This window comes from Argopecten irradians, chromosome 11, assembly GCF_041381155.1.
Source record: "Argopecten irradians isolate NY chromosome 11, Ai_NY, whole genome shotgun sequence".
Classification (NCBI taxonomy): Eukaryota; Metazoa; Mollusca; class Bivalvia; order Pectinida; family Pectinidae; genus Argopecten; species Argopecten irradians.
In genome coordinates this window covers 18,335,047-18,360,776 of record NC_091144.1, presented here as the reverse complement: position 1 = coordinate 18,360,776, position 25,730 = coordinate 18,335,047, and the positions used below count along the sequence as shown (strand labels likewise).

General features: G+C 34.9%; 2 protein-coding genes across 3 annotated transcripts; one reads left to right on the top strand and one right to left on the bottom strand.

Annotated features, from left to right (window-relative positions):
- Positions 1-53: 53 nt before the first annotated feature.
- LOC138334897 (protein fem-1 homolog C-like) lies at positions 54-12,800 on the top strand. Of its 2 annotated transcripts, XR_011210206.1 has the most exons (3): positions 54-1,382; positions 4,626-5,951; positions 8,683-12,800. XR_011210206.1 is itself a non-coding variant. In XM_069283725.1 (2 exons), the coding sequence occupies exon 2, from the start codon at positions 4,703-4,705 to the stop codon at positions 5,648-5,650; it is 948 nt and encodes a 315-aa protein (XP_069139826.1). In that variant the 5' UTR covers positions 54-1,382; positions 4,626-4,702; the 3' UTR covers positions 5,651-8,252. The 2 variants fall into 2 exon arrangements, 1 of the variants encoding a protein (XP_069139826.1); XM_069283725.1 differs by lacking the exon at positions 8,683-12,800 and having other exon boundaries at positions 4,626-8,252.
- Positions 12,801-14,962: 2,162 nt separating this feature from the next.
- On the bottom strand, positions 14,963-23,360 carry LOC138334898 (uncharacterized). Its single transcript, XM_069283726.1, has 3 exons — positions 23,176-23,360; positions 20,013-20,681; positions 14,963-17,065 (listed from the first exon to the last, which is right to left on the bottom strand). Exons 2-3 carry the CDS (start codon positions 20,112-20,114, stop codon positions 16,295-16,297), a joined length of 873 nt encoding a protein of 290 aa, XP_069139827.1. The 5' UTR covers positions 20,115-20,681; positions 23,176-23,360; the 3' UTR covers positions 14,963-16,294.
- Positions 23,361-25,730: the final 2,370 nt, after the last annotated feature.

The window sequence follows — 25,730 nt, the reverse complement described above, 5'->3', positions numbered from 1 at the left end:
TTGAAATATTTCCAATACATAATTGATTCAGATAATTGATATAATATTATTTCATTCTTTGCTTTTAAATATTGAAAGGGGGTTATAGAGTACTTATGTATCTGTTGTGTACAGATAATGTACTCGTTGAAAAAAAACGTGATATGAATTAATATTTAGTTTTGCAGTGATGCCTTACACGCATGGTTTACGTTTGGTGTTTCTTGGCTATGCTCATGTCAACTTTGAGGGACCGAGGTTTGACTGTATATTCATTGGCGACAGAAATAAAACTTAATACAGTTTTATGTCATTTCTCCCACAATTTCAACACCGTGTTAATTACGAGTTATCTTTCATACCAAGGCGAACTTAGATGAACCGAGGGTGTTATAGATGAAAGAAAGTAGCGTTTTGAGGACCAAGCTAATCAAACAAATCTAGCTATTGGATTTATCTAGTAAATGCGGCTTATATATATTACGGATAATGTTACCTATAGCTTATTAATTGCACATACATCTAAGAATTGTTATAACTACGTAATAGATCAACTGGCGGCGAAGTTCAGTTTTTCAATCGTCTGTCCAAATTATTAGGTTTAAGGGAAGAACGTATTTGAATAGTTTAGGAGGACTTCAAAGCTTGTATATTGTTTGTGCGAATACAATTAGAACAATACATTTTTATATACATATAATTGATAACATGTATAATGTTATGTGTATTCTTGGTACTGCATTTGTATTTGATATACTTTGTTTGTTAAACCTAATTGGCAGATATGCCAAAAGTGGATAAAAATGAAAATGTACACCACATACGCTAAGCTACATTTATCACACAGCTTAGTGCAGTCAACTGTGGATCTGTTCTATTATCGTTTATGTGTCGGGTATGTTTGCCTCGTATATAACTAGTTTTGTTTGCCAGTTTACAGGAAACGATGCGTTGACTTCATTCATGTAGAGTTTTTCAAAGATAATTGTAGTTATGTATTTTCAATAGATGTGTATCAGAAAGGTGAGCTCAAAAAGACAATCACAGTCTTTTGTAGACTGTTTAGAATAATGAAATTACGAATCTAACTATGAAAGTTGATATGATATCTGATGAGAACAAATAAATAACACTTATGTATTTTATTCAGTGTTATAGTCATGTAAAGACAAGATAATGTAGTTGTTTTGTAATTAGTTTCATTTTTAAAGGAATTTTATACATATCTTGCATACGCAGTTTGACTTACGTTACACCGACACAAAGCATATAGTTCATGATAAGTGTAATTGTATGCAGCGACATGGAAAAACCTTAAGTGTATACCTGTACTTCCTACTTCCTGGTCCAACTTCTGGTGCTTTTCATTCAATGTCGATATTTCTGTGGTCCTGGTCTGCAAGGTAAGTACTACCGTTTTCATTCAATCAGTAAGTACCACAAAAGAAAGTGTACTCTATATATTTCTTTATTTTGAATACCTCATTTTAGTAGCTACTGTTATGGTATTGTACATCAACGTACTGAATACGAGATGTACTACAACAGGCATGTATAGTGAACCTAATTTAGCTAGTTACAATTAGCAGCGGAACTAATTATTTTATCGAAGATATATTGATTTTTTCTCTGTCTTAAGACTTATGATACACCATGCTACATACAGTAGTATGGGGTAGGGAAGGAGGACGGGCAAGAGGGGTGGGGTAGGGAAGGAGGACAGACAAGAGGGGTGGGGGTAAAACCATTGAAATATTTCTTGTTACGAGATCATGTCACTTTTTAGTGAGTTGATACGTAAACTAATATTACATTAAGGATGTGACCTCGATTTAATTGTGGTCATATTTACGTGTTATAATCGTTTCAAAGCTTTCTGTAAAATAGCCAAAAAGTAGGAATCAACGTATAAGGTAAGAGTGGTCAGTACCAGGCAGGACTCAGACCAGAGAGGTTGAGTGCCAATTATAGGGCTATACATGAGGGCTATGTGCCTAAATTCCTACTACAGTGCCTGTCAGGATGATATCTTCTTTCATACCTACGGGTGTAATACTGGCCGGTCTAGGGCAACAATGCTGCCCAAGTCTGTATTGCATGGCTACCCATGCAATAAAGCCTCGTGACGTGACGGCGTCAACAATTTCCTCGGTAAAATTTTATACATTTTTTCACAAACTTGACTGGTTTTAATTTAAAAGATGCAAACAACGGATTTTTTTGTTGAAAATATCACGTATTTTTTCATGTATGAACATTTGACTTTCAGCCGTGGATTACTTCGTATTTATTTCAAAATGGCAGAATATTATAGTTGTAAAATTGCAATAAAACGTCGAGGCATGAAAGAAAAATATGAAGGATATCGAAATTCTACCCTCGGGATCACAAAATGTAGCAAAACCCTCGACAAGCCTCGGGTTTTACTACATTTTGTGACCCTCGGGTAGAGTATCCCCATCGTTCATAGCCACATATGAAAGAGTCTTAAAATATTACCTGGGTGCTAATCATGGCTGTGTGCCTGTAAATATGTTCTTTCCAAGCTATGTGCTTCGAAGCTTTGACGTCTGTGGCTGTGTACCCTTTGTACAGTGTTTGAAGGACTGTGTGTCCAGTCGGCTGTGTGCCTATTTTGAAGGTTTCCGGGGACGAGGTGTCCATAAAAAGTGTGGTGGTGTGCTTGTGGTATGAATGAACATTGGAGTTGATGTAACCTTTATATATGAACTTGAGGAGTCGGTGTACGACCTTCATGACCTGTATGTAACCTAGATAAAGACCATGAGGAGCTCATTTGACCTTGAGGAGCTGATTTGACAATGAGTCTACATTTCAAAGGATATGCTGGGAAGACCAGTATAATCTGATCAGAGACAATATTGTAGCTGTGAAAGACATTCGCGTGTGTAAATCTAGGATTATTTGGAATTGGACATTAGGCTAGTCATGTTATTTAATGTAGGTTAGATATCTTTAGGCGGGTGAAAGTGAAACATGTGTAGAGTGGTTAGTTGTCATTTCATGATTGTGTTGTTGTGTTTCGTTTGTAAATAAATGTACGAAGTTTTGTTATTTTGGTGTTTGTCAATAGTTGAAACAATGACGGCAAATTACGTTCTCCAAACCTTGTGACACAAACAAATTTTCTGTTAAATATCTAAAAGAAACGACTTGCTGGAAGTTGGAAAGACATGCAGGTGATTACAATTGAGCACTGTTCCTACTGGACACAAGCCAAGCGTCGATTGAGAGAGAGATTCTTGATTACCTATCTAAAGACCCGCTATCCCAAAGACATTAACGAACGTTAAATATATATAAATATATATTACAAATTGACATCAGTTGATCACTCGCTTTTTTGAATTTAAGACTTTGCTCCTTTGCACACACACCGAGGAGATAGGCGACAAAATTTGCATCCTATATAAATGAGCACTACATATAATTATATAAATTTCGCCACACATTTGACGTCACACGTGGCATGCTTTCTAGTCACCGCTCATTTTTTAGCATTCTGCTGGTCAACATGGCTTCATTTTGGTAGATCCGGTCTTCAGCTGCAACTTGCTCCATTATGCTGTTAAATATTTGTCCACTTTCATTGTCCCGCATTACTGTTCGTATCATATTATGTAATCGTGTTCGTTTTGTGTGTCTTAATAATCGCCTCGAAAATTTGACAATTTTTTTGTCTAACGGTTGGAATTACTTCTTTGTTCCATATAAACCATTTGAAGAAATTCGTATCCTACAGACTTAAGTTTGATTGGATCCCGGGTCATCTGGGAAATCCTGTTGATATTATTTCTTTGACCCTTAAAAGAAATGACTTAAATATAAAGGATACGACCTACTCAAATGATTTATGAATAAAAAATAGAGAATATTTAACAAGGGCTAAGTTTTTTGGTATGTTTGTGCAGATAGTTTTAATGAAAATAAATACGAATAATTCAGGCACTCTGGGCCTTTTTAAAATCACAAGGGGGAAAAAAGTAGTGTCATTTTAAAGGGACAACTAGTAGCACTTTCGATATACACAGTTTCAAGAAAATTGGGTTGTGGACGGTTTCTATAGGATTTTTAACATTAGCTTAAAAGTTAATGATGGATTAAATCTTCATTAAACCGTCATTAATTATAATGACGTCATTACGAAATTTATGACGTCGCTCAAACGTTCATTAACGTTAATGAATGATTAAAGCTTCATTAAACCTTCATTTGTTAATGATCATTTAAATTACGTTTTGAACAACGCCGTTTTAATGATAGACTAACTAATTGTTCATTAGTGATTTAATGAATCATTAAGACTTAATGATGCTTTATTTAATGATTACTTTAATGAACGTTCGAACAACTGGCCCCAGTACTGTCTATAAAAGTCATCCCCATCAACAAAGCAAAATTGGCCTTTAGAGCACACTGGTATTTAGATAGCCAATGATGTTTAACACATTACATAATGCATGTAGTTAGTTTAGACTCACAAAATGACTCCTTAAGCAGAGGTTCTCACCAAGACAGATTTGCTGTATTTAATTATTCATTATACGCAATGAGTGTTGTTGATACGAAGGTTTTTATTACTTCTAATAATTTGTTAAAATGCATTTTGTCCATTTGTTTAACAGATGTTTACCAAATACTGTGCTGAACGAAAGTCGTATCGTTGTGGGACAGCGTTATAGATGAACTGCCTCTGAACATCATGAACAAGTATACAGCCAAAATTAGGGATGCAAAAAGCAAGATTTCCACCTTCATCTTCGATAACAATCTAAAAGGTTTAAAGGAATACTTAAATGACTTTGATGAAGATCAACGGGCCGAAATTGTAAACAATGACGGAGGGGACTGGTGTGTACTTTTTAATGCTTGCAGACAGGGTCATGTAGATATAGTTAAATACCTGATACTTGACTGCAGCGCTGATGTTGAATTACGGTGTTCATATTACATAAGACAGGACTCCAGTCATGAAGGGGCTACGGCGTTATTTGTCGCGGTATCCAAACAACATTATCCTGTTGTTCAACTTCTGGTTAGTCATGCAGCCAACGTGAACGCCGCCACTTCATATGGTTTAACGCCATTAAGATGCGCCTGCTATTCTCGCAATGTTAGCATTGTGAAATATCTAGTTCAAAATGGCGCCAATGTCCATCAGCCAAATGAATATAGCAGGAAGACTCTCTTGATGACTGCAGTTCGGGGGCCTGTTGAACTTTGCACATTTCTAGTCAATAACGGCGCCTCTGTCAATGAAAAAACAATCGATGGCTACACAGCTATTTGGGATGCTGTAATGCTTGGTAGGCTTGACATTGTCAAGTTCCTCCTTCACGCCGGGGCATCTCCTTTCATGAACATTCCTAAAAAAGTTCACATTCTTTATGTCGCCGCGTTTGCAGGGAACAAGGTAATATTCAACTATATCAGGGATAATACTGTGATTGATTTGCCGCGGTTAATTGACGGTTATGAGCTGTTAGGTGCGACTGCGATTGATAAAGACAACATACAGGAAGGATTAGAGCTGTGGGAAAAGGCCATGGCTCTACGATACAACTCTAATCCAGAGGCGCCGCTTGTTAAAGACATTCCAAACGCAACAAAAAAAAGCGTACCTATTTCAAAAAGAATGTGCAACACCTGAACAAATAAAGACGTTGGTGGCTACAGACAGAGACAAACTTTACATGCAAGCTTTACTTACGTGCGAAAGGATCCTAGGTTCGGACTGCAAGTATACAATATATCGGATCACTCGTCGAGGAGACGTATACGCCGATTCCAAACAATATCAACGGGCTCTCGATATTTGGAAGTACAACATGAGTATGCGTAGACAGTATGTACCAGCTTCGGACAAAATATCGGTTGTAGACCTGAGAAGACTTGAAACTTTTATGAGGAAAATGGTCACAGAATTCATCTCTGGTGCAACCAGCAAGAATGTATGATACATTTTTATCTTTATACAATAACTTGTTTGATGAAATGTGGTATATATATGCATTTACTTTTGATGCAATATTTACAAAAAATATTAATATCGATACGCTATATTGATTTACGTATAGGAATCCGTCTTCTGTTTATTCTACGGTTTTATTTCATGAATTGCTAAGTAAGTTATAAATTACTCTTTTTAATATAAGGATAGTTGGATCCGTTGAACGAAGAAAAAAGTTGGTTAAATCTGTTTCTACCACAATAGGCGGTGTTATTCAACTCTCAGAGTATCAAATAAACGATGCAGCTGTTGATTAACAATTTGTTGATACCACACATGGTATGAACTCTGAACGCATTCTGATCGACTGACACGCTGAACTATGACCAAACTTCTCAGTTTCATGTCGTTGTGTAACGTCTATATAAGATAACTCATAGTTCAACAAATTCCAAATCGGTATAAAATAGGTTATATTAAAGCAAAACAAAAGTATTCTGTTCTTTATATACTAGACAACTTTATATAGATAAATATTGAATGATATGTTTTTCAACAAATAAGAAATGAAGAAAAACTTATCATATGATAAAGCTAATATCCTTAATCAATTTCAACCAAATATAGTTATTAAATATGAATGACACTATGATAACAACGTAAACTATATATATATATACTCTATTCTCATACAGTATTAGGCAACTATCGTATTGCATGACAAGTTAACTTTGAAAATAGTAAAAATAAAAATAGTACCTTATTGATATTTACTTAAGAGACTTTGATCATTTAAACGTTTACTAAGTCTTTACATAAATCTGAAAAGTAAATGTTAAACAATGATACCAGGGGCGGATTTAGGTTTTGAGGTTAGAGGGGGCGTGGGACAAAGCAAATCAGGCGAGGGGTCTAGGGGCCGCCTAGGCCCCCAGAAGCTCTCGAATAAATGGTGTATAATCCTGCATTCTGAGGATTTCATGGACACATTTTCCAGAAAATAATTGAAACCATTTAAGGATGTTTATTTATGGTTTTCGTGTCAAGTGTCATATTTTTTATTTGAAGTTTTGATTTATTTTTTTTTACTTACAGAATTGCAATATCAAAATCTTAATATTTATATGGACATAAAGCGAAGAAGGGCGGGGGTCTGGGGGCCTAGGCTGGGGGCCGCCTAGGCCCCCAGAAGCCCTCGAATAAATGTACACTTTTTCCAAAAAATAATTGAAGCCATGTAAAAATGTTCGTTTATTATTTTTGATGTCTAATGTCATATTTTGAATACAAAGTTACAGAATTGCACTGCCTAAAATCTGAATATCTATTCATAGAGGCACGAAGCAAAGAAAAGGATGGGGGTCTGGGGGCCGCCTAGAACGAATATACGTACCCGGCCTACTATGTCTTTAGGCCGGGTACGAATTGGTCCCTATGTATCGTAGTGGAGCACTGCCTCCGAAAATCACTCGGGCACAGTTTTTCATACTTTTTTGAAGGTTTTGAAGTAATAGGGAACAATTGTAGCTCTAAAGAAGACACCATTTTCAGTCTAAAAGTCTTTTGAGCTACAATATTGCAGCTAGGGGTCGCCTATTTAAGGTTTTTATAGGACTAATGAAAGTGTATGTGAACTTTTTTTAACGATATAAGCTTTTACTTTTATACATTATCTCTCAGATTAGATAATTCATTTTCCCTAACTTACACAATTTTCATAATTCGTGTATTGGACAATGGAAGAAAAGAAGGCTAGTGGTCTTGTCTATGGCCATACGGTGCCAGGAACCATTGCTATCATCCTGTTTTCTAATAGGGAGCCTTTTGTCATGTGCATTAATTTTGTAACATCGTTTGCCTATCTTATAACATTATCATTAAGATATGTTTTTATTGAAACAAAAAAGGAAGGCATCTGGCCATGGGGTGCACCTAGACCCTAGAAGCTCTCATTCTCTGTCGCATTCCACTTTTTTCTTTACAAACATTTTCTTAGGACAAATAAAAGGCTTCTAGAAGCATTCGGCGTCAGTAGTGATCTTGTAACTGGCGTTTTGAAAGTACGCACACATTTATGAATTGATAGTAGGATTTAATACAGGACTTTAATGCTGATTCAAAAATGTGTAATATATCATTTACAACCTGGAAAACGAAGGGCATGACATATAGTCAACCAACGAAGACTCATGGCCAGCTACAATTCCTTCCACCCACCCCTCCCCATTTTCTTTTATTGCTAAGGATATCGAGATATAACCTGTCAATATTGAATATTAATGACAATAAATTATCCAATATATTGGGATTTTATCGGGTTTTTTTTTGAAAAAGTAAATACTTGAAGGGATTTACATTGTACCTTTTAAGCGATGGAGATAAAACCTTAACTTACACGAAAAAAAAATATAATTATTCCATTGCGCCTGGATACAAGTATGTTCATGCATGTATGTACCACAAAGTTGAATACATTTAGATTTTAAAATGATAACATCAAACGGTAAAGGTAGGAAATGGAGCTTTCTGTCTAATTCCCACTCTATATCTAATTCCTTAATTTTTTTCCCTTTCTCCCTCTTTTTTTTTCTTTCTTCCTTCTTTTCCTTCCTTCCCCTCTTTCTTTTCCCTTCTTTTTCCTTTTTCTTTTTTTTCTCTCTCCTATTTTAGGGGGGGGCGTACGCCGGGTCCGCCCCCCCTTGGATCCGCGCCTGGATACATGTATTTTCCAGGTACGGGCAAGTGACGTTGTAGACATTTTGGAAATGGCAGTAACACAATCACACGAATTCACTGAACTTTTGAAAATTCGACCTCTTGAAAAGAATACATTTGGACTATATGTGTCACTTCTCAAAGTCACAACTAAATACATGAAGTTGTTTTTCCTATCAGAAGATCGGGGTACCGAGAATGAGCGATTCGCCGAACACGTGAGGCGAGCGGTAATGTTGGACGCAACAAACGAACGGGATGTACAGTTTCTACGCTTAACTTTAAAGAAATCACGCCCATATGATGATCCTCCATCTATTGACGTCGTTCGCTGGTGTAAATGCCACAGACAGTAAGAGGTACACACCACTTCACTACTGTATAAGATCATGGCGGGTACAAAAAAACCCAAGGCGAGCAGACCAATGGAAGAACTTGTCGTGGTTGCTGATAGAAAATGGCGCGCACGTTGATGCCCGTAACTCTGGAAATAGCGTTCCGTTAGAATTCTTGATAAAACAAAACTTAGTGTGTAAACTTGAGTATACAACCTTGAAGTGTATGGCAGCTAGGGTGATAGTCGACGCAGGAGTGGCCTACAGGGGTTATCTCCCTTCGTTACTTGAAACGTTTGTAGAACTACATTGATGAAAGATAATTTTATAAATCTATACCAGTAGAACCTAACTTAAAATGTTATAAATCTATACCAGTAGAACTTAACTTACAATGTGATAAGCCTTTAACAGTAGAACTGAACTTAAAAAATGTTATAAACCTTTACCAGTAGGACATAACTTAAAATGTTATAAATCTATACTAGTAGAACCTAACTTAAAATGTTATAAATTTATACCAGTAGAACTTAAAATGTTACAAATCTATACTAGAAGAACCTTACTTAAAATGTTAAAAACCTATACCAGTAGAACTTAACTTGAAAGGTTATAAATCTATACCAGTAGAACTTAACTTGAAAGGTTATAAATCTATACCAGTAGAACTTAAAATGTTATAAATCTATACTAGCAGAACTTAACTTAAAATGTTATAAATATATACAAGTAGCACATAACTTAAATGTAATAAACCTATACCAGTAGAACTTTAATTTAAAGTTTTATAAACCTATACCATTAGAACCTAACTTATGTAGAACCTAACTTAAAATGTTAAAAACCTATACCAGTAGAACTTAACTTAAAGTGTTATAAACCTATACCAGTAGAACCTAACTTAAAATGTTAAAAACCTATACCAGTAGAACTTAACTTAAAACGTTATAAATTAATACCAGTAAAAATTAAATGTTATAAATCTATACCAGAAGAACTTAATTTGAAATTTTATAAATCTATACCAGTAGAACTTAATTTTAAAAGTTATAAATCTATACCAGTAGAACTTTACTTAAAATGTTATAAACTTATACCAGTAGAGCATAACTTGAGATGTTATAAATCTATACCAGTAAAACTTAACTTAAATTAACTTAAAAGCCCACTACCTTTCTGGAGAAAACCATAAACATTAAGAACATAATAAAATAGATACTGATGGCCTAAGATGAGGTTAAAACACCAAACAAATGCAAGATTTCCTGCATAATATATGTAAGAATTTCATAAAAGTCATATTAAATAAACACTTAGATTACAACCTATATTTTGAAAAATTTGATCCTTAAAAGCCCACTACCTTTCCGGAGTAAAACATAAAGGTTACTTAAAAGCATTAATAACATAAGAAAATATATACCGATGGCCAAAGATGAGGTTATAACACCAAATATATGCAAGATTTCCTGCAATATATATAATAGTACAATGGAGAGTCTTTTCGCCGTTTTGTCATCTGGCGCAGTGACAGTCAACTACTGCGCGGTATTTAGGACAACGGCGAGAAGACGACCCGCGTTATGGAAATTTACATTTTATCTATTTTAATCAAATTATTTAAAAGGTGGTGATAGCATTAATGGTAAGTTAATAACTTTTGCAACTCAACAAAGTTATCGGTCTCGTTTGTTTTTCCATTTTAAAAATTCCGTTTCGGAAAGGTTGTTGGCCTTTAAAGTGAGTTAAAAAGGCGAAATGTTGGAAATGGTATTGGACAAAGAAACGTGGAAAATCCAGTACCGCGAAAATAAGTTTGTTTACAGTAAAAGTTTTGGTTGACCATTCCTTCATTCCATACATCACCCGACCATTTATCACCTCCTCCGGTACGCTTGTGAGTTTTCAACAGTCCATTCGTATAATAACGTATTTGCTTTTTTGGTTGCAATCTGTTTAATGTTAGACAGGAATTTAGAAAATGCTGTCTAATGTAATTAATGTACATATATATCATGATTCAAGTATCATTCACTTTCAGTTGATCAACGTGCTGCAAAAGGTTAAAAAAAAGTTAAGAATAATGTTTCTTAACAGTATTATTGATTACGTGTTACCATTTCTTATTATCCATAGATTTTTTATCGTTTACTAGATTTTCTTGGTACTATGAACTTTACTTAGTCGGATGCTGATGTAATCGATCCCTTTTCGTTAATTTCATTACCGTGAGAGAAACTGCTCGCTCAGTGTCGGTATTTTCCTATTCTAGTTAAACTTCATGTATATGTCTTGATGTTTGCCTTTGAAGAGATAACACAATTCTAGAATTACTTGATTTGGACACATATGTCGATGTTTAAAAGAATAAAAATACAAATAATGTGAAATTAATCAAAATTATCTAGAGGGACAATACCATAAATTTATCGAGGACTCAAAAGCGAATGTTAGATCTTGGACATATCCGAAATTGTCAGTCGAGATACTATTTTATTGATGTTTTATGAATAGTGTATAATAGTGTAACAAAATGGGTCGATATTTAGTATGTACATGTAACACTAAGTTTAAAGGGACTAAATCGCTAAAAAATCATGTAATAAAAGATAAAAAGAATTATAGGACTAAAATTAATTGTAAAAGTTGTGTACTTTGTGTTAATAGCAATATTTAAAAGTTTGTATAACAATTTTGTTCAAAATGAAGAAAAACTGAAAATAAATAGGACCGACCTAGTCACTATTTCATATTATTATCTTTCGGCGAGTGTAAACAGCCCCTATGTGCATGCGCGACGCGTGAACATTCCAAACATCCGATCGAAGGAAATCTCATCCGTCTAATGGACATATCTACTATCGACTGAAAACATAAATTTATCGACTACATGTTCCTGATTACTGTGTTAATCTAATAAACGTTGAAACGTATGCAAAAGTTTTGTGAAGAGTTTCTAAGTGTAAATAATCCTATACTGTACAGGTTTTTGTAGCCATAAAGAAGGGTTTTCATTATATTATATGGTTTTATACTTACTTCTACCATTATTTTATTTTCATTTGTCATGATATTATGTACTATTCCGCTAAACCTGCCAATATTATTAGGCTTTAAAAATGGCCTAATATATAGACTTTATAATAAGGAAAAAATGGCGAAAAACTAATAATATAGGCATGTTTAGCGGACTAAGTAAGTACGTGTAGTTCTTTTATCATTATATCAATATTTGACATTCCGTATACATTGTATATCCTTAGTTATAATGTCTACCGTCTAATATCTATATATATGTATATCTAGTAATAGTATTTATTCGTCTAATGGACTTTCCTTATATAGCCCTAGCTATAATATATATCCGTCTAATGGAAATTCCCTATATATCCTTAGTTATAGTGTCTATCCGTCTAATGGACATTCCCTATATATACCTAGTTATAGTCTCTATCCGTCTAATGGACATTCCCCTATATGTCACTAGTTATATACTTTTTTACATCTGATTTACTTTAAAAAAATCAGCCTAACTATATATCTAAATTTTATTTGTACTTTTATGTATTCAAAGCAAATATATACCTTACATATACATTGTAGACCTATGTACATATATGTTTGCTTAATAATGTACATGTACACCTGTATTCATGTATAATATATACATAATTAACGGGTGAAAATACCTCTCACTTCTTGTCATATTTCCATCAAATACTCTAAAGCTTCATAGAACTATGCTGTTTTACTTGGCAATGTAGATACAGGGGCGTAGGAAGCGGGTGTGGGAGGTGGGGGTCGGGGGTCGGAGGGGGTCAGGGGGGGGGGGGGCAATTGCCTCCCCGTTTCCCAGGACGAGGGCAAACATTTCTTGTTGCCCCCCCCCCCTCCATTTTCGCCGACTGAAATGTTCTAAAATTGCACATTTGAAAGAAAAAAGGGTCCTCCTGCACATTTTCGTGAACTAGACTTAAAATGTCAATCAGGGGATTCTACGTACTATTTTAAAAAATGTCTCTTAAAAGATTCATCTGTTTAGAGCATTCACAATTACCAATTCTTAATGCAGGTAACTTTAAATAAAAAAAGTATTATGTTAAGAACGCTTTAAAATCATTAAGATATATCGTAAAACTCATCACAGCCATTCTAAATCTAATATTTTTACCCGGGGGAGACCCTCGGACCTCCTCAAACACCCAAATCTCGCGCCTTCAGGCGCTCCCACATTCATCAAAATGCATCATAAAATTCTAAATCGTAATGTATTTCCCCTCAAACATCAAATTCTCGCGTCTTCGGCGCACGCAAATTCATCAAAATGCATCGTTAAACTCATCTTAGCCATTCTAAATCGTAATATTTTTTCTCGTAGGAGAGTGTCGTGTCGCCCCCCCCCCCCCCCACACCAAAATATCGCACCTTTGGCGCTAGCTTGGCAATTTGCGTATTCATTAGTTTCCGTTTATCGACGCCACTGTCTATAAATGTACACAAGGATTCTACTCAACGATATATGAAAAAAGTTTATAAAGTATATATGGTTGTGTGTTGAATTAAAGAATCAATCTCCTCCTGTGGGTGCGGGGCGAGGAGGGGGGGGGGTTCCAAATATTGAGGACCTTTGCCCCCCCCCCCCCCCCCCCCCCCCCCCCCCCCCCCCCCCCCATTACGTTTCTTTCTACGCCACTGAGATACGCTGTAAATGTATCGGCTATTACGCTTAATCAGGCCAAAGTAACCGATAAAATATAAGTTGCCTTTTAGTGGTGTTATTACATCTATATCCTTTAGCCGGATGAGATTTTCAGCGACCTCGATTCCGAACTCAAAGATGCACTCGGTTCTTTCCGTTGTAAACATTCAATGCCGACAGATACAATTTCTTGTTGTGTTTGGCGATATTTTAACGTTGATAAACATTGCCAATAGTTCAAATTAAATGTTGTAATTTTGAAAACTTTCTAATTTCAGGTATAAGAACGTTTGTAGGAAGTCAAAAACCATAAGAAATCTATATAAATCTAATGACTTAGTAACTTTAAAAGTACATTTGATATAGTACACATGGGAAAGTAAAACAAACAATAGATTGATATAGGTATAGGTATAGATATGTGATAGTCAGAAGCAGCAGTGTTGCCTTGCGCGGTATCACGTAGTCTGTCATCTTGGGAGATGATATCCAAGATGAGCAGGGCGGAACCTGACTTGCAGTTTATCAAACAGGTCAGCGGTACGGCCAACGTGATAACGCAGCAAAGCGTAAGGTTTAGGTAAGATGGAGATTAGAGATTTTGGGCCGCACGTGCCTTTTTAATATATGTACAAAGGGGCGGGGCGGAGTATATACTGGAAATTTAGAGAGTTGAGGGAGAGACTCAAGCATGTAGGCCACAAGGCAACATCCGCCGGACGGGGGATCCGAGGGGTTAGGATCTGGAGTATACAAACGATATGTAATACACAACGCGAAGTACTATTAAAATAACTTTTAACTAAATACCATGTGTTGTGTCACATACGGTATTTATATTGTTGCTCATGACCAGGATAAGAACGGGTTACATTTTGAAATTGTGTGGACTTTACTTTTGGATTATTTTGGATTAAGATTGTTGGATAGTTCTCCAACCTCATGGAATCGAGATGATGATGTGTAACGACTTCGCTGGGGGCGTAGGTGTGAGGGTAGCACTAGCCCGTAAATGTTGTCGACATTGTATTTGGTAGCGTTTATTAGTCATTGATGGAGGCGTGTAAACCTTCAGAAGGAAAGGACAGTTCCTGTTACTTATGTCATTGATATATTAGGAGCCGGAATGGGATATCCAGTGTGATGCCGTTTGGAATACGGAGAGCGAGGCTTACGCTCTGGGAATAGGGATATATTCCCAGTCACTGTGGCAGGAAGAGGAAAGTTCCAATATGTAAAACACAACGCGAAGTACTATTAAAATAACTTTTATCTAAATACCATGTGTATGTGTTGTGTCACAAATAGTTTACTCAGACACGAGGCTATATGCCGGACCTAAAACGTTTATTCCGAATAGCTGGTTATTTTCACGAGACAAAATTTGGACGAAAATTAACGGCTTTAAAATTTAGCGATTTGGCTATACTTTATTATTTTGTTATCTATTTTTCTTTAATTTTTCGCAATAGAAATGAATTGCGAAGCTGCAAAAATAACCGGATATATGACATTTCTAGACAAGCAGGGTGATTGAAATTGACTAGAGAATTATCATTATCGTAATTATGTTTTTTATGTCAGACATAGATTATGCTATCAAGTATCGATTTCTAAATATCTGTGAGCAACGCATCACACATATACGGTTGCCAACTTCCATTTATCATAGAAGTTGTGTTGGTTTTTCTTTTTTTATTCAAAGAAAGAAAAGGACATTCAATGCCATTACAGATATATATACTGTTGCTACATTACATTTCATCGATATAGCTACTATTCCATCCTTTACTGCGAGTTTACGTTTGTGCAAATTTCTTTATATTTACAAACATGTGCAATGTTAATCCGCGCTCAAGCATTACAAGATACAATTGTGTTGCTATCGACGGTGTAGAAAGCGTTTGAATAAATTAGCAATGTAGCAGTAAAGTTAAAGAATGGAAAGTGCCAAAAAATTACCACTAAAATTGAAGAAAATTATTTTAATATAATGCAAACGTGTATAGTGTAGCGGTAGTCATATTTTAAATATGTTTTGTCAGACAAATTGTATGCCAATTGCATTTTATCTTGACATGGTTAATAGAGGTTGCTACAAATGCGCGTATTAAGCACTGTTGCATCCTATCAGATGTGCGTTATAATGATTACGACACACGTTTACATTATACAAAATGCCTATACATGTCTAAAATATATAGTCAGATATACATTTTTGAGAAAATCTCCTAGGTTGTACACTGGAAAATCTTACTGCAATCTTAACAATGTCCTTTTGTAATAGTAAAACGTTTACGTACACAGTGTAACGAAGTTATCTCTACATTAAATGATTGTGTTGCGAGTAGATTGTAAGCTATACAAACTTTCATTAGAATGTTAGTATCCACATTCCCTTGTGTTATTGAGATATATTGCCACATCACATTGACATAGATTTGCATAGTATTATTTGATATTTTAACATCCAATCTGCTTTCTCTTCTGTTCAATCAAAAGCACTGTGCATATTCTTTTCATCATAATGTCTTTTGATTTGTACACGCAGTATCATGGATAGATTATTCTCCTCCAATAAGGAAACGTTGTGTTTTACGTGACTTCACAAGCACATTCTACTTCTTCAATCCATGTGTTTACTCGTTTGAATAAATCCTCTCTGTCAATTGCCATGATAACTAAACCTTCGGTCTGATCCTGTGTGTCGACCTCTTCGTTGTACATTTTCTCTCGCATTTCATCTTCGACAAATTGCACGTCTCTGTTTCGCATATTCGCCGACGCAGTCCTGAACACTTTGGATGTTTGCTGTTCACAAAACGCTAAAGCTCTCATATTTGCCATTTCATAATCAAGTCTTGCCCTTCCTTTGATTTTTTCTCGTTTTGACGGATTTTTGGGAAGAACTCTTGACTTTCCATGGAAAGAATTAAATTTTGAGTTTATACCGGAACTAGGTGTTGTTAACATCCGGGGCTCACCGTATCCACGGAGACGTAACTGTTCTGTCAGCTGTAACGGGGTCATTAGGCGTTTACGCCTGCGCTCAATATCCTCCTCGTAATGAACTTCGTTGTCTACAGTACTAGTCAAAACCGACGATTGGCTGGTCAGTGTTACTTGACCAGTGTCCACTTTCCCTACTGGGCTTTGTACATCAGTGTGGTATGCACTTCGTGCTGGGGAACCATTTGGACTAGCAGGTAGCCCACGAAAAGCATTTGGCGGTGCTGACCTTGCGAAGTGGGGAGACGATGTTAAACTTGGTAACGATGAGATATCCGGAAAGTGGGATGTTCTTGTTTCAATATCAGCTCTTAAAGGAAGACCAAGTCGAGAGTGTAAACTGTTACATTCCTGAAACTGAAAAGATAAAATGCATAAATTAATTAACACAACTGATAAGATTATAGTTTTCCTTAGATGTATATGAACTCTCTTATTTCTATATTTCTATATTATATTATATATTCTATATTTTTCTATAGTATCCTAATTTTAAAAGCTAGTGTAATGTAATGTAATAATAAGACTCTCAGAAAGGTTTGTATATCATTTGAAAATCATTCGTTTAGGGTAAATTTTTCTTTAATGCTTTCAAAATAACAATATTGCGCGAGCGGACTATAAACAGTATTTTCATTTCTTACACGGTAGGATAATGGGCAGTGTGTTATTCGATAATCCCAGGTTAATGATACCTGGAGACTTTCGCAGCTTCACATGTACATGTATGTTACTTGTTATGAAGTCAGTATTCAATTAAGAAAGATTAATGAAATGACAAAATAAAGAGCAAAGCTCATAAAGTCTTCTGACGATTGATTGTGGTTGAAATTTCCATATCTTGATTTAGTCCACATACGCACAAATATGTTGTTCAATGTCGGCAATGATACAGCCATTAAGATAATGTTTTGTCATCGGGGGCGACGCATGATTTATTAGAATTGAAATCAAATTGCTCATATTAGGTTTAAACTGAATATATTACATTCATCACAACAAAGACAACTCGTATATCTTAAATTCAATATCGTGTATAAATGACTCAGGCGTTAAAAGTACGAAAATTAAATCTTCACGTTTAAAATATCATAGGTTAAGCATGATTATTTATTATTCAAATATATGCGTCTTTAACAAATAGCGGGTATTAATTTTAAATCCAGCTCCGTATTCGCTATAAGTAATCGTTTTCATTTCTCACTCATACTGTCATGCTGAAATTTGCCTCAGTAAACTGATAAGCATAGCATTAACTGTGTCTATTAAAACTAAATTCTCAAAGTTTTGTCAGCTTGAGAAGTCATTATTTAAATACTCGATACACCTACATGTACCTTTAAACTCGTGAATTTGGAAGTTTTGTGTTATTGATAACCCTTCGTGCTGATAGGCTTATTGTCGTCATACCAATATAATGAAGCAACGTTACGTTTTTATATGAATACGATAAGTTACCCAAGTAAACTAAAGAAAGAAACCTTTTCCATAATTCTATATGTAATGTCAATGTGAACATTTGTCAAACGACTAACCGAGTCAAATCCGTGTTGCAAAGAAATTTAAATAATTCAATCCTTTCATTGTCGGATGAGAAATTGAAATCTGATATAAAACATCTGATCAAATTTGCCAAGTGAAGTAACAAATAAATTCTCATTTTCGGAATGCAGCATATTATTGTATTTGACTTGAATATGTTGAAATGAATTATAAGCAACTTATCGTCACCGTTGTGTATAATGTAATGAAATTATTCTGAATTTAACAAAGAAACCTTATCCATCCGTCAGCTACTTGAATGACTTTAGCATTGGAAGATTTGCCAACGTTAAGGCTAGGATTAAATTTGGTTGACTTTCTAATTGGTCTTCAATATTTCAAACCAATATGGCTCATTTTGATCAATATCCTTTAACTTGAGATAGCCTTTTATTTCCAAATTACCCCCACAGTAAATCATTACAGATGGTAAAGAAAGTTTGCCCCTTAACTCTCTAACTTTCTAATAAGAATGCTTTGGCTATTCCCAGAATTGAAAACGTTTTCGGTCTTCGTGTTGAAGATGAACAAAATTCGTGTCGATACGACCCCTTGTTTTTGTCACGATATAGCCTGCCCCTATGAACTTACATATGTGATATCACGTAGACAGTTTGTTATCTTGGCCACAGCCTTAAATCCAACCCAAACAGACACTAGACCCTACATGACCCCGGCCCACCGAAAGATTACCGAGATTTACCACAAAATGACTGATCGTCTTCACGATCCTTTACGCGACTCTAAATCAATACATGAACACGTTTTTAATGCCTTGTCTCTTGTTCACCAGATGGGCAGTTTAATCCTATAAGCTCTGGGTTAGTAGAAAGTCGAGATACCCCTCAGTTTCCGTTCTACGGAAGAATTCCGCGACGTTGTCCCGACAGTCTAGCTAAATAATACAAACAGTCATTGCAAATCTATCATGACAAGGATATGGGCCAATTAGGAATCCAGGGGAACGTGTTTAGGGTTCAACAATCCATACCCTGTCTGATCGATATGTAGGAGTACGACAATAAAAAATTTACTGCGTACAGCTTTTCTCATGACGAAAACGACAAGATGTCGACTTCCAGAATCGTATATCCACAAACAAACAAAACAAATAAATAGAATACATAAATATAGGCATGGGTCAAAGAGGTAATATCAACGATAACGCGGGATCATTACAAAGGAATAATTATAGGACACGAATTACTTTAAATAAAAAATGTGGGACGAGAAAATAATTGCAACGATGTAGACAAAATAGTTTTTGAACGAGTTTTAGAATCACACGCATCGGATTTAACATAGGATTTTTGTCAGTATTATTACCCATAGACCTACATTTTGACAAAGTGAGAAAAAATCAAAATATTTTGCAAAATTCCAAATTTAGTAGTATGGTATTATCCTGCCAATTTCGTGTCTTGAATTTGCATACTGACCACGTCAAAATAGTCAAAAGGGTTATATATTGTAGAAATGTAAAGTATGTACATTTTGGAAAGAGAAATGACAATGACCGACAGAAGTTTTCGGAATTTGTTAGAAGTCATAATTTAAACTAGAACAGACTGATAAAATAGGGATAAGATATGAGAATAAACGGCGGCAATTGTTTGTTACCATTAACAAACTTATTAGACTCAACATACAATGCATTAATAACGTAGGCATTCGACATGAATTTTACAGTTTTATTTTACTTTTGCGCTTGAGTACATGTATGTGTTTCGAAAACAGAACAATTACAATGTACAACATTTACCTGTGATGAGTAGGTATTCACCTCCGGAATCCGGATTTTTCTCGGTTTTCGTCGCGGAGACATAAACGTCCAGGATCGAGTAAGGAGATCCCTCTCAGGCATGACTCCAAATTATTTTGTGACTTACAACTTCGATTAACTCCTTAACTTAAAACTTATCGAAGTTTTTCAACATCACAATATTCAAAGTTGAGTCTAGCTACATTAGCCAAATGTAACGGAAGTCGATCTCTAGAACAAATTTGTTTTCTTTTAATTCCATTCCGTTTTGCCTCCGGACCTATTACGTAAGACCATGATTCCGTCGTACGATATATGGCGAAATACTGCTTCCATATGACACAGTCAATCCTTATTGGTTTTCAAAGGAGGAAACATGTGAAAACCCATCCGTGATTCCAATAGTCGGGATTAGCATTCCACACAGGTGTCTGTGTGCTGGTACCCCAGGATGTCTGAGAACCTCTAGGGAATATTCTTCAACACGAAAAGGTCAAAAGTGTCGCATGTTGTCGAGGCATGAGATAGCGGCTAAGCCTTCCAGTTGTCACTCGAACAGGCCTTTAAATGACACTGGGTGTGCTCCGCGGATACTGACTTTTTAAAATATCCAGTTTTTGTGGTAAATCCCTTTCACGTCAAATCTTTTCACCCGAGATCATATCGCCACTGTAAAGTAAACATTCATGATTAGGTGATAGAACTAGTAGGTACATATCCGGGTTGTAATTAAACAGATGTAATTTGGTGAAAACATATAATTCCATCATTTATGCTGTTAACTTATCTTATTCAGGGTAGTAGCTGTTTATCTATCAATGATAATTCAGGAAATAAAATATACAAATTGTGTACAATTACATATGGCAATTAATGATAACACATGCGTTCCGTCAGCTTTTATATGTATAATACAGAATGTACTGCTGCCTCTGTTACGTTTGTGTCTGATACACAATTGTGTAAAAATTTCAACATCATTGTACACAAATACGTAGCGTAATTAATTTGATATAGCACAAGATATCGCTAGCTGTAATTCTGCTCACTTTATTGCAAATATCCAAGATTGTATTTGTTCAACATATATCCGCAAAATATACGACATAAAAACACGATATCCAATCGAAACTAATCCGACACATTCCTATTGATGTGATAACGCATGTTTCTTGGTACATACTACGCAGATTAATGATAAATCTCACGATTCAATATTATCATATTACGTAAGCGTTGTATCAACGTGAGAATCATGAATGCTGTCTTATTTTATTTGAATTGCAATCAAATTAAAATACTGACTCTCATTTAAGTGTCAATTTATTCAATTTAAATAACATTTTGATAAAATATTTCTGGAATGTATAAAGAATACATAAACGTAGATGCTGATTGTACGATTCTTTATCCTCGCTTACAATGTACTTATTTATAGGTATTAAGGAAAATCGCTGACTGATTTGTCCAAGAATTTGGATTCAAACACACAAGTTGCAGTGTTTTTGCGCCTTTAACTTTCGATATGTGACCTGATCAGCTTTTTCTGATTACTTTTCAACTCAAAAGAATGTGACATCAAAGTAGGATCCTACTTTATAGCATAACCTCTTATGATATGACTTAGTTCCTTGGCCTCTCGGCAATATAAACTGTAGTATTCAACTTGCTAACATCAGCTGACAGCGGTATAATATAGCATAATATGATCCGAAAATGGAAACCCATATCCCAGGACACTTAGGAATCAATATCTAGTTCAAAAAAGAAATGTTATATGTATTTTAACACATATCATAGAAATCTTATTAATTCTCATCCTTGATATTCCAGGGGTTATTTTCATTGACGTAACGTCAGTGATAGTAATCCCTGGCGTATTGAGGATGATTTATTCATACATATCTTACATTTCACATTGATTATTGGCATCAAATCAAAACAGTTACACAAATTACGAACTAGTATCATCTTTTAGTTTTGACCAGACACTCCATTAGGATAGGCCCTTTACTTCTAGCATAACCTTAACATATGACTTAGGGATGCTCCTACGACATAGTTCTGTATATAAGTCTGGTGATTAAATTTAAAGAGCCGTTTACTGATAACGTATTTCTGAACACAGACAATATTCTCAAATATATGAGTCTATATAATGATAACGCGGTCAGTGGCTCTACCTGGTCAAGTGGATGACCACATTAACAGTTTGTCGACAACCCATTATTGACTTTCCCATTGTAGTATTTAATTTTACGGATTTGTATGCCACATTTACCAGAGCCGTGATTGAAACTTGTTGATAATGAATATCGGCCACTTAACATTCAACTACTAAAGTGTAGCGTAGTATTGCAAATTGATAAATTGTGTATGTCTTGTACATATTTACACGGGGAATTACCGTTCACAGTAATGTAAAATATCTCAGTATCAGAGATTCGTTCATATGGAAAATCGTACATGTCTTCTTAATCTAAATGGATTCAGAATAGGATTCTGATCAACAACAGTATTTTAATGTACGTCTTAGTCTATAATACAATAATCACACATCAATTGGAACACTGTATATATATTGTCTGAATATAAATGGATTCAGTTGTGCCTTTTGATTAACAATAATATGTTGGTGTACGTCTTTAATACGATAATACCCAACCAAATAGTCTAAGAGACATTCTCTATAATGAAAGGGGTTTGATATCAGACTTCTATATTCAACATCGAAATACTATACACCACTTTATCTTCGCGTATTTATACAATATCAATATTTCGAGTCATTGTTATTTTCCACATATTTACCAATTTTTGAGTTCCCCATCAAAAGTCTCTTACAGACAATCAAATCATCATAAGTTTGCATAGTCGTGTTTCGCGTTCGAGCGTTGATCGAAAATATCGCGAAAAGAAAGTGATAATTATGATATTAACACTAATTTAATTTCTTCATTAGTTTCGCTCATGAAGTCTTTGGTCAGTTATAGTCATATATCAATCGTGTTATGTCTCCTTACAAACATACGTGAAAGGAAATGACATAGACATACATTGCAACATAACATATTTAAATATGGTATACAATATCAAGAAAATACAAGGAATACCATTCCATTAACAAGATGATTTTAAAGAACATTCCATATGATGTACTTACCCAATACCTTTATTCATATCCATTGTGGTAGGCCTATTGTCATATCTTTGACTATATCTCATCTAGCTCTAGTTGATATACTCCTCCAATGGGACAACCTTACCTAGCCAATCACTTAGGTGTTTATATCACCCGGTAGGATACACCCAGGAGTTTAAAGATTAAACCTTATTGTAGGACCCTAGACCATCGCTGAGTATATATAAATACACAAGGTATAATTGAAACCTGATTTAAATAGGGAAAAGTTTTCCAAATGATGTCATTGTCCTGTTGTACAAATGCCCTATTAGTGTCTTTTTCATGTGTCAGAATAACATTAGGGCACTCTACTGATATAAAGATTCGTTTACTACCGTTTATTGATGTAAGAATAGACTTTTGAGTAGCACACACGCATAGTGATTATTTATTTGACGGAGAACTTCATAGCGGAGGTTATATTATGCTTTACATACAATAACATAAGGTGATCAAAGTGGGCAATTACGGTGAAAAAACATGTTTACCTTTCCTTAACACATCGTACTATTGTTGAAAAGTTGAGTCAAAATTGGTGTTATAAAGTATGTGCGTGTTTCACTTATATCAATTTGTGTTATCAAAATCCAATAATTGATATTGATAATTACTTTCGATTGTTCTTACTCTCTTACCTATAACGATCAAACTTTCACGCATGACATAAATTAAATATAGCTTAAAGATATTATGGCTTAAAAAGAAATGTAAGCTTTTAAACATTCTGTAATGAAACGCGTAAAGACCAATTCAAAGAGTAATATTTCTCGTCAGATTTTGTTTCATGATTGTGTCCTATCGTCAAGAGCTTTAAGATGAATCCTGCTACATTTCAGTCGATCATTAGTCAAAAAGGTTACATTGTAGTTTCAGTTTTTAAAGTAATTGTTTCTCTTCTACAGTGTATAAATCATTCACTGTCATGAACGTTTGACAAGGCAAGGTCACCTGTTGTCAAAATGGAACACTGGAAAAATAAGTGAAAATAAGACTAAAATGATTTTTGGCAGAAATTAGAGTCATATTATATCCGTTATAAAGATAAGAAAAAAAATGTGAAATCGGCATCTGCGATGGCGTCGGTGTCTTTAAATCATTAAGAACAGCCATTTATTTTAACATTTATATAGGGAGTTGTTATAGGCTGAACATTCATTTTAAGGAAGAAACTGATGGATTTTGATCATTTTTAGAGGCACATTGGACCAATTTGTGCTTCACTTTTCCTTTTCAACCGACATTGTATTTTTACCTTGAAATATAATTACTTTTATCGCTATGGATATGGGCAAATATTTTAGGGAGGAAATACAGGTTTTTGAGTATTTCAAGTGGCCCATTGGGCAACAATGTACTCGCGTGATTAAGCTCTTTTTAAAATGGATTCTGCCTGCCAATCCTAAAATATTCAACGACATTAATTTGACTTGACTTATTAAAGCTTCACGAATTTTAACAACAGGACGATTTTGTATGCTCATTTCTCAGGTCTTTAGCGACTCCATATGTACGTTCAATGACACCGAGTACGTGAAAAAATATGCATAACCCCCAGATTATAAAAGGTGTTGTTGATAAACACTTGTCTTTTTACAATCAACTGGTATCATTGTGGTATTTTTTGTTTGTTTCATGCTGCTATGAAAGGCCGCCTTTAAATTTTAATGTAGAAGAACTTCTCTGTATATCTAAATTGTACTATCATTCTGTAGTATTTCTTTCATATAATTTTACTCAAGAACGTTATCTCTTTTTGGGATGGGGTGAAGGCGTGTGTAAAATTTCCCGAGACAATTACGAATATTATCTTTATTGTTAACTGTCTACCGCGTTCAAGTTCAAATGTTGTGTTCATATATAATAACAGGTAATATTTTCAAGCAGTTTTAAACACAAAGAATACATGATAGGGATAGTCAACAATTTTTCATTAGTATTTTGTCTAGTGTATACAATGACGAAGTCTCGAGTGTAAGTGCCAACGTAAAATGCAGGCAATTGAACTATGAATGGCAGACTGTATTGAGGATAACATCACGACGGCTATGATCCATTCTACAAGGTCGTTAGCGACCCGTCTGTATATTCTATGACTTGTAGTACGTGACAAATTGATATATATGTATAAACGTGTTTTCGATACCTCATCATAAAAGGGTGTTGTAAAGTGATGTACACTTATTTTTTATGATAAATTGGCAATGTTTTGTTGAAAATATACTCAAGTTATGAGACATTATGTACAAAGATATTTTGCTACTGAGTCTTATGTACATGATATTAAACTGTAGCTACATGTACATCAGTAATACTTAAGATAAATTCTGAGGTTCAGTAAATGGTACGATACAGGTCATATGTGAAATGTTTATTAAGTATCTCTCCGAAAATGAATCGTTGACAATTTTAATAACAGGACTAATGGTGTATAAGTAATACATTAGTAAATAATGTGGAAAATCTCAAAATTGATGTATTACCGGTAGTATGAACGCGACACCATAATATATTAGCTTTAAACTACTCTTAGATAT

Excerpts from the sequence above, each read along its gene's own strand:
- LOC138334898 (XM_069283726.1), bottom strand. The coding sequence starts at position 20,114 with ATGCCTGAGAGGGATCTCCTTACTCGATCCTGGACGTTTATGTCTCCG. Across the intron at positions 17,066-20,012 it reads TGAATACCTACTCATCACAG|TTTCAGGAATGTAACAGTTT; the intron begins GTAAATGTTGTA and ends TTATCTTTTCAG.
- LOC138334897 (XM_069283725.1), top strand. The coding sequence starts at position 4,703 with ATGAACAAGTATACAGCCAAAATTAGGGATGCAAAAAGCAAGATTTCC.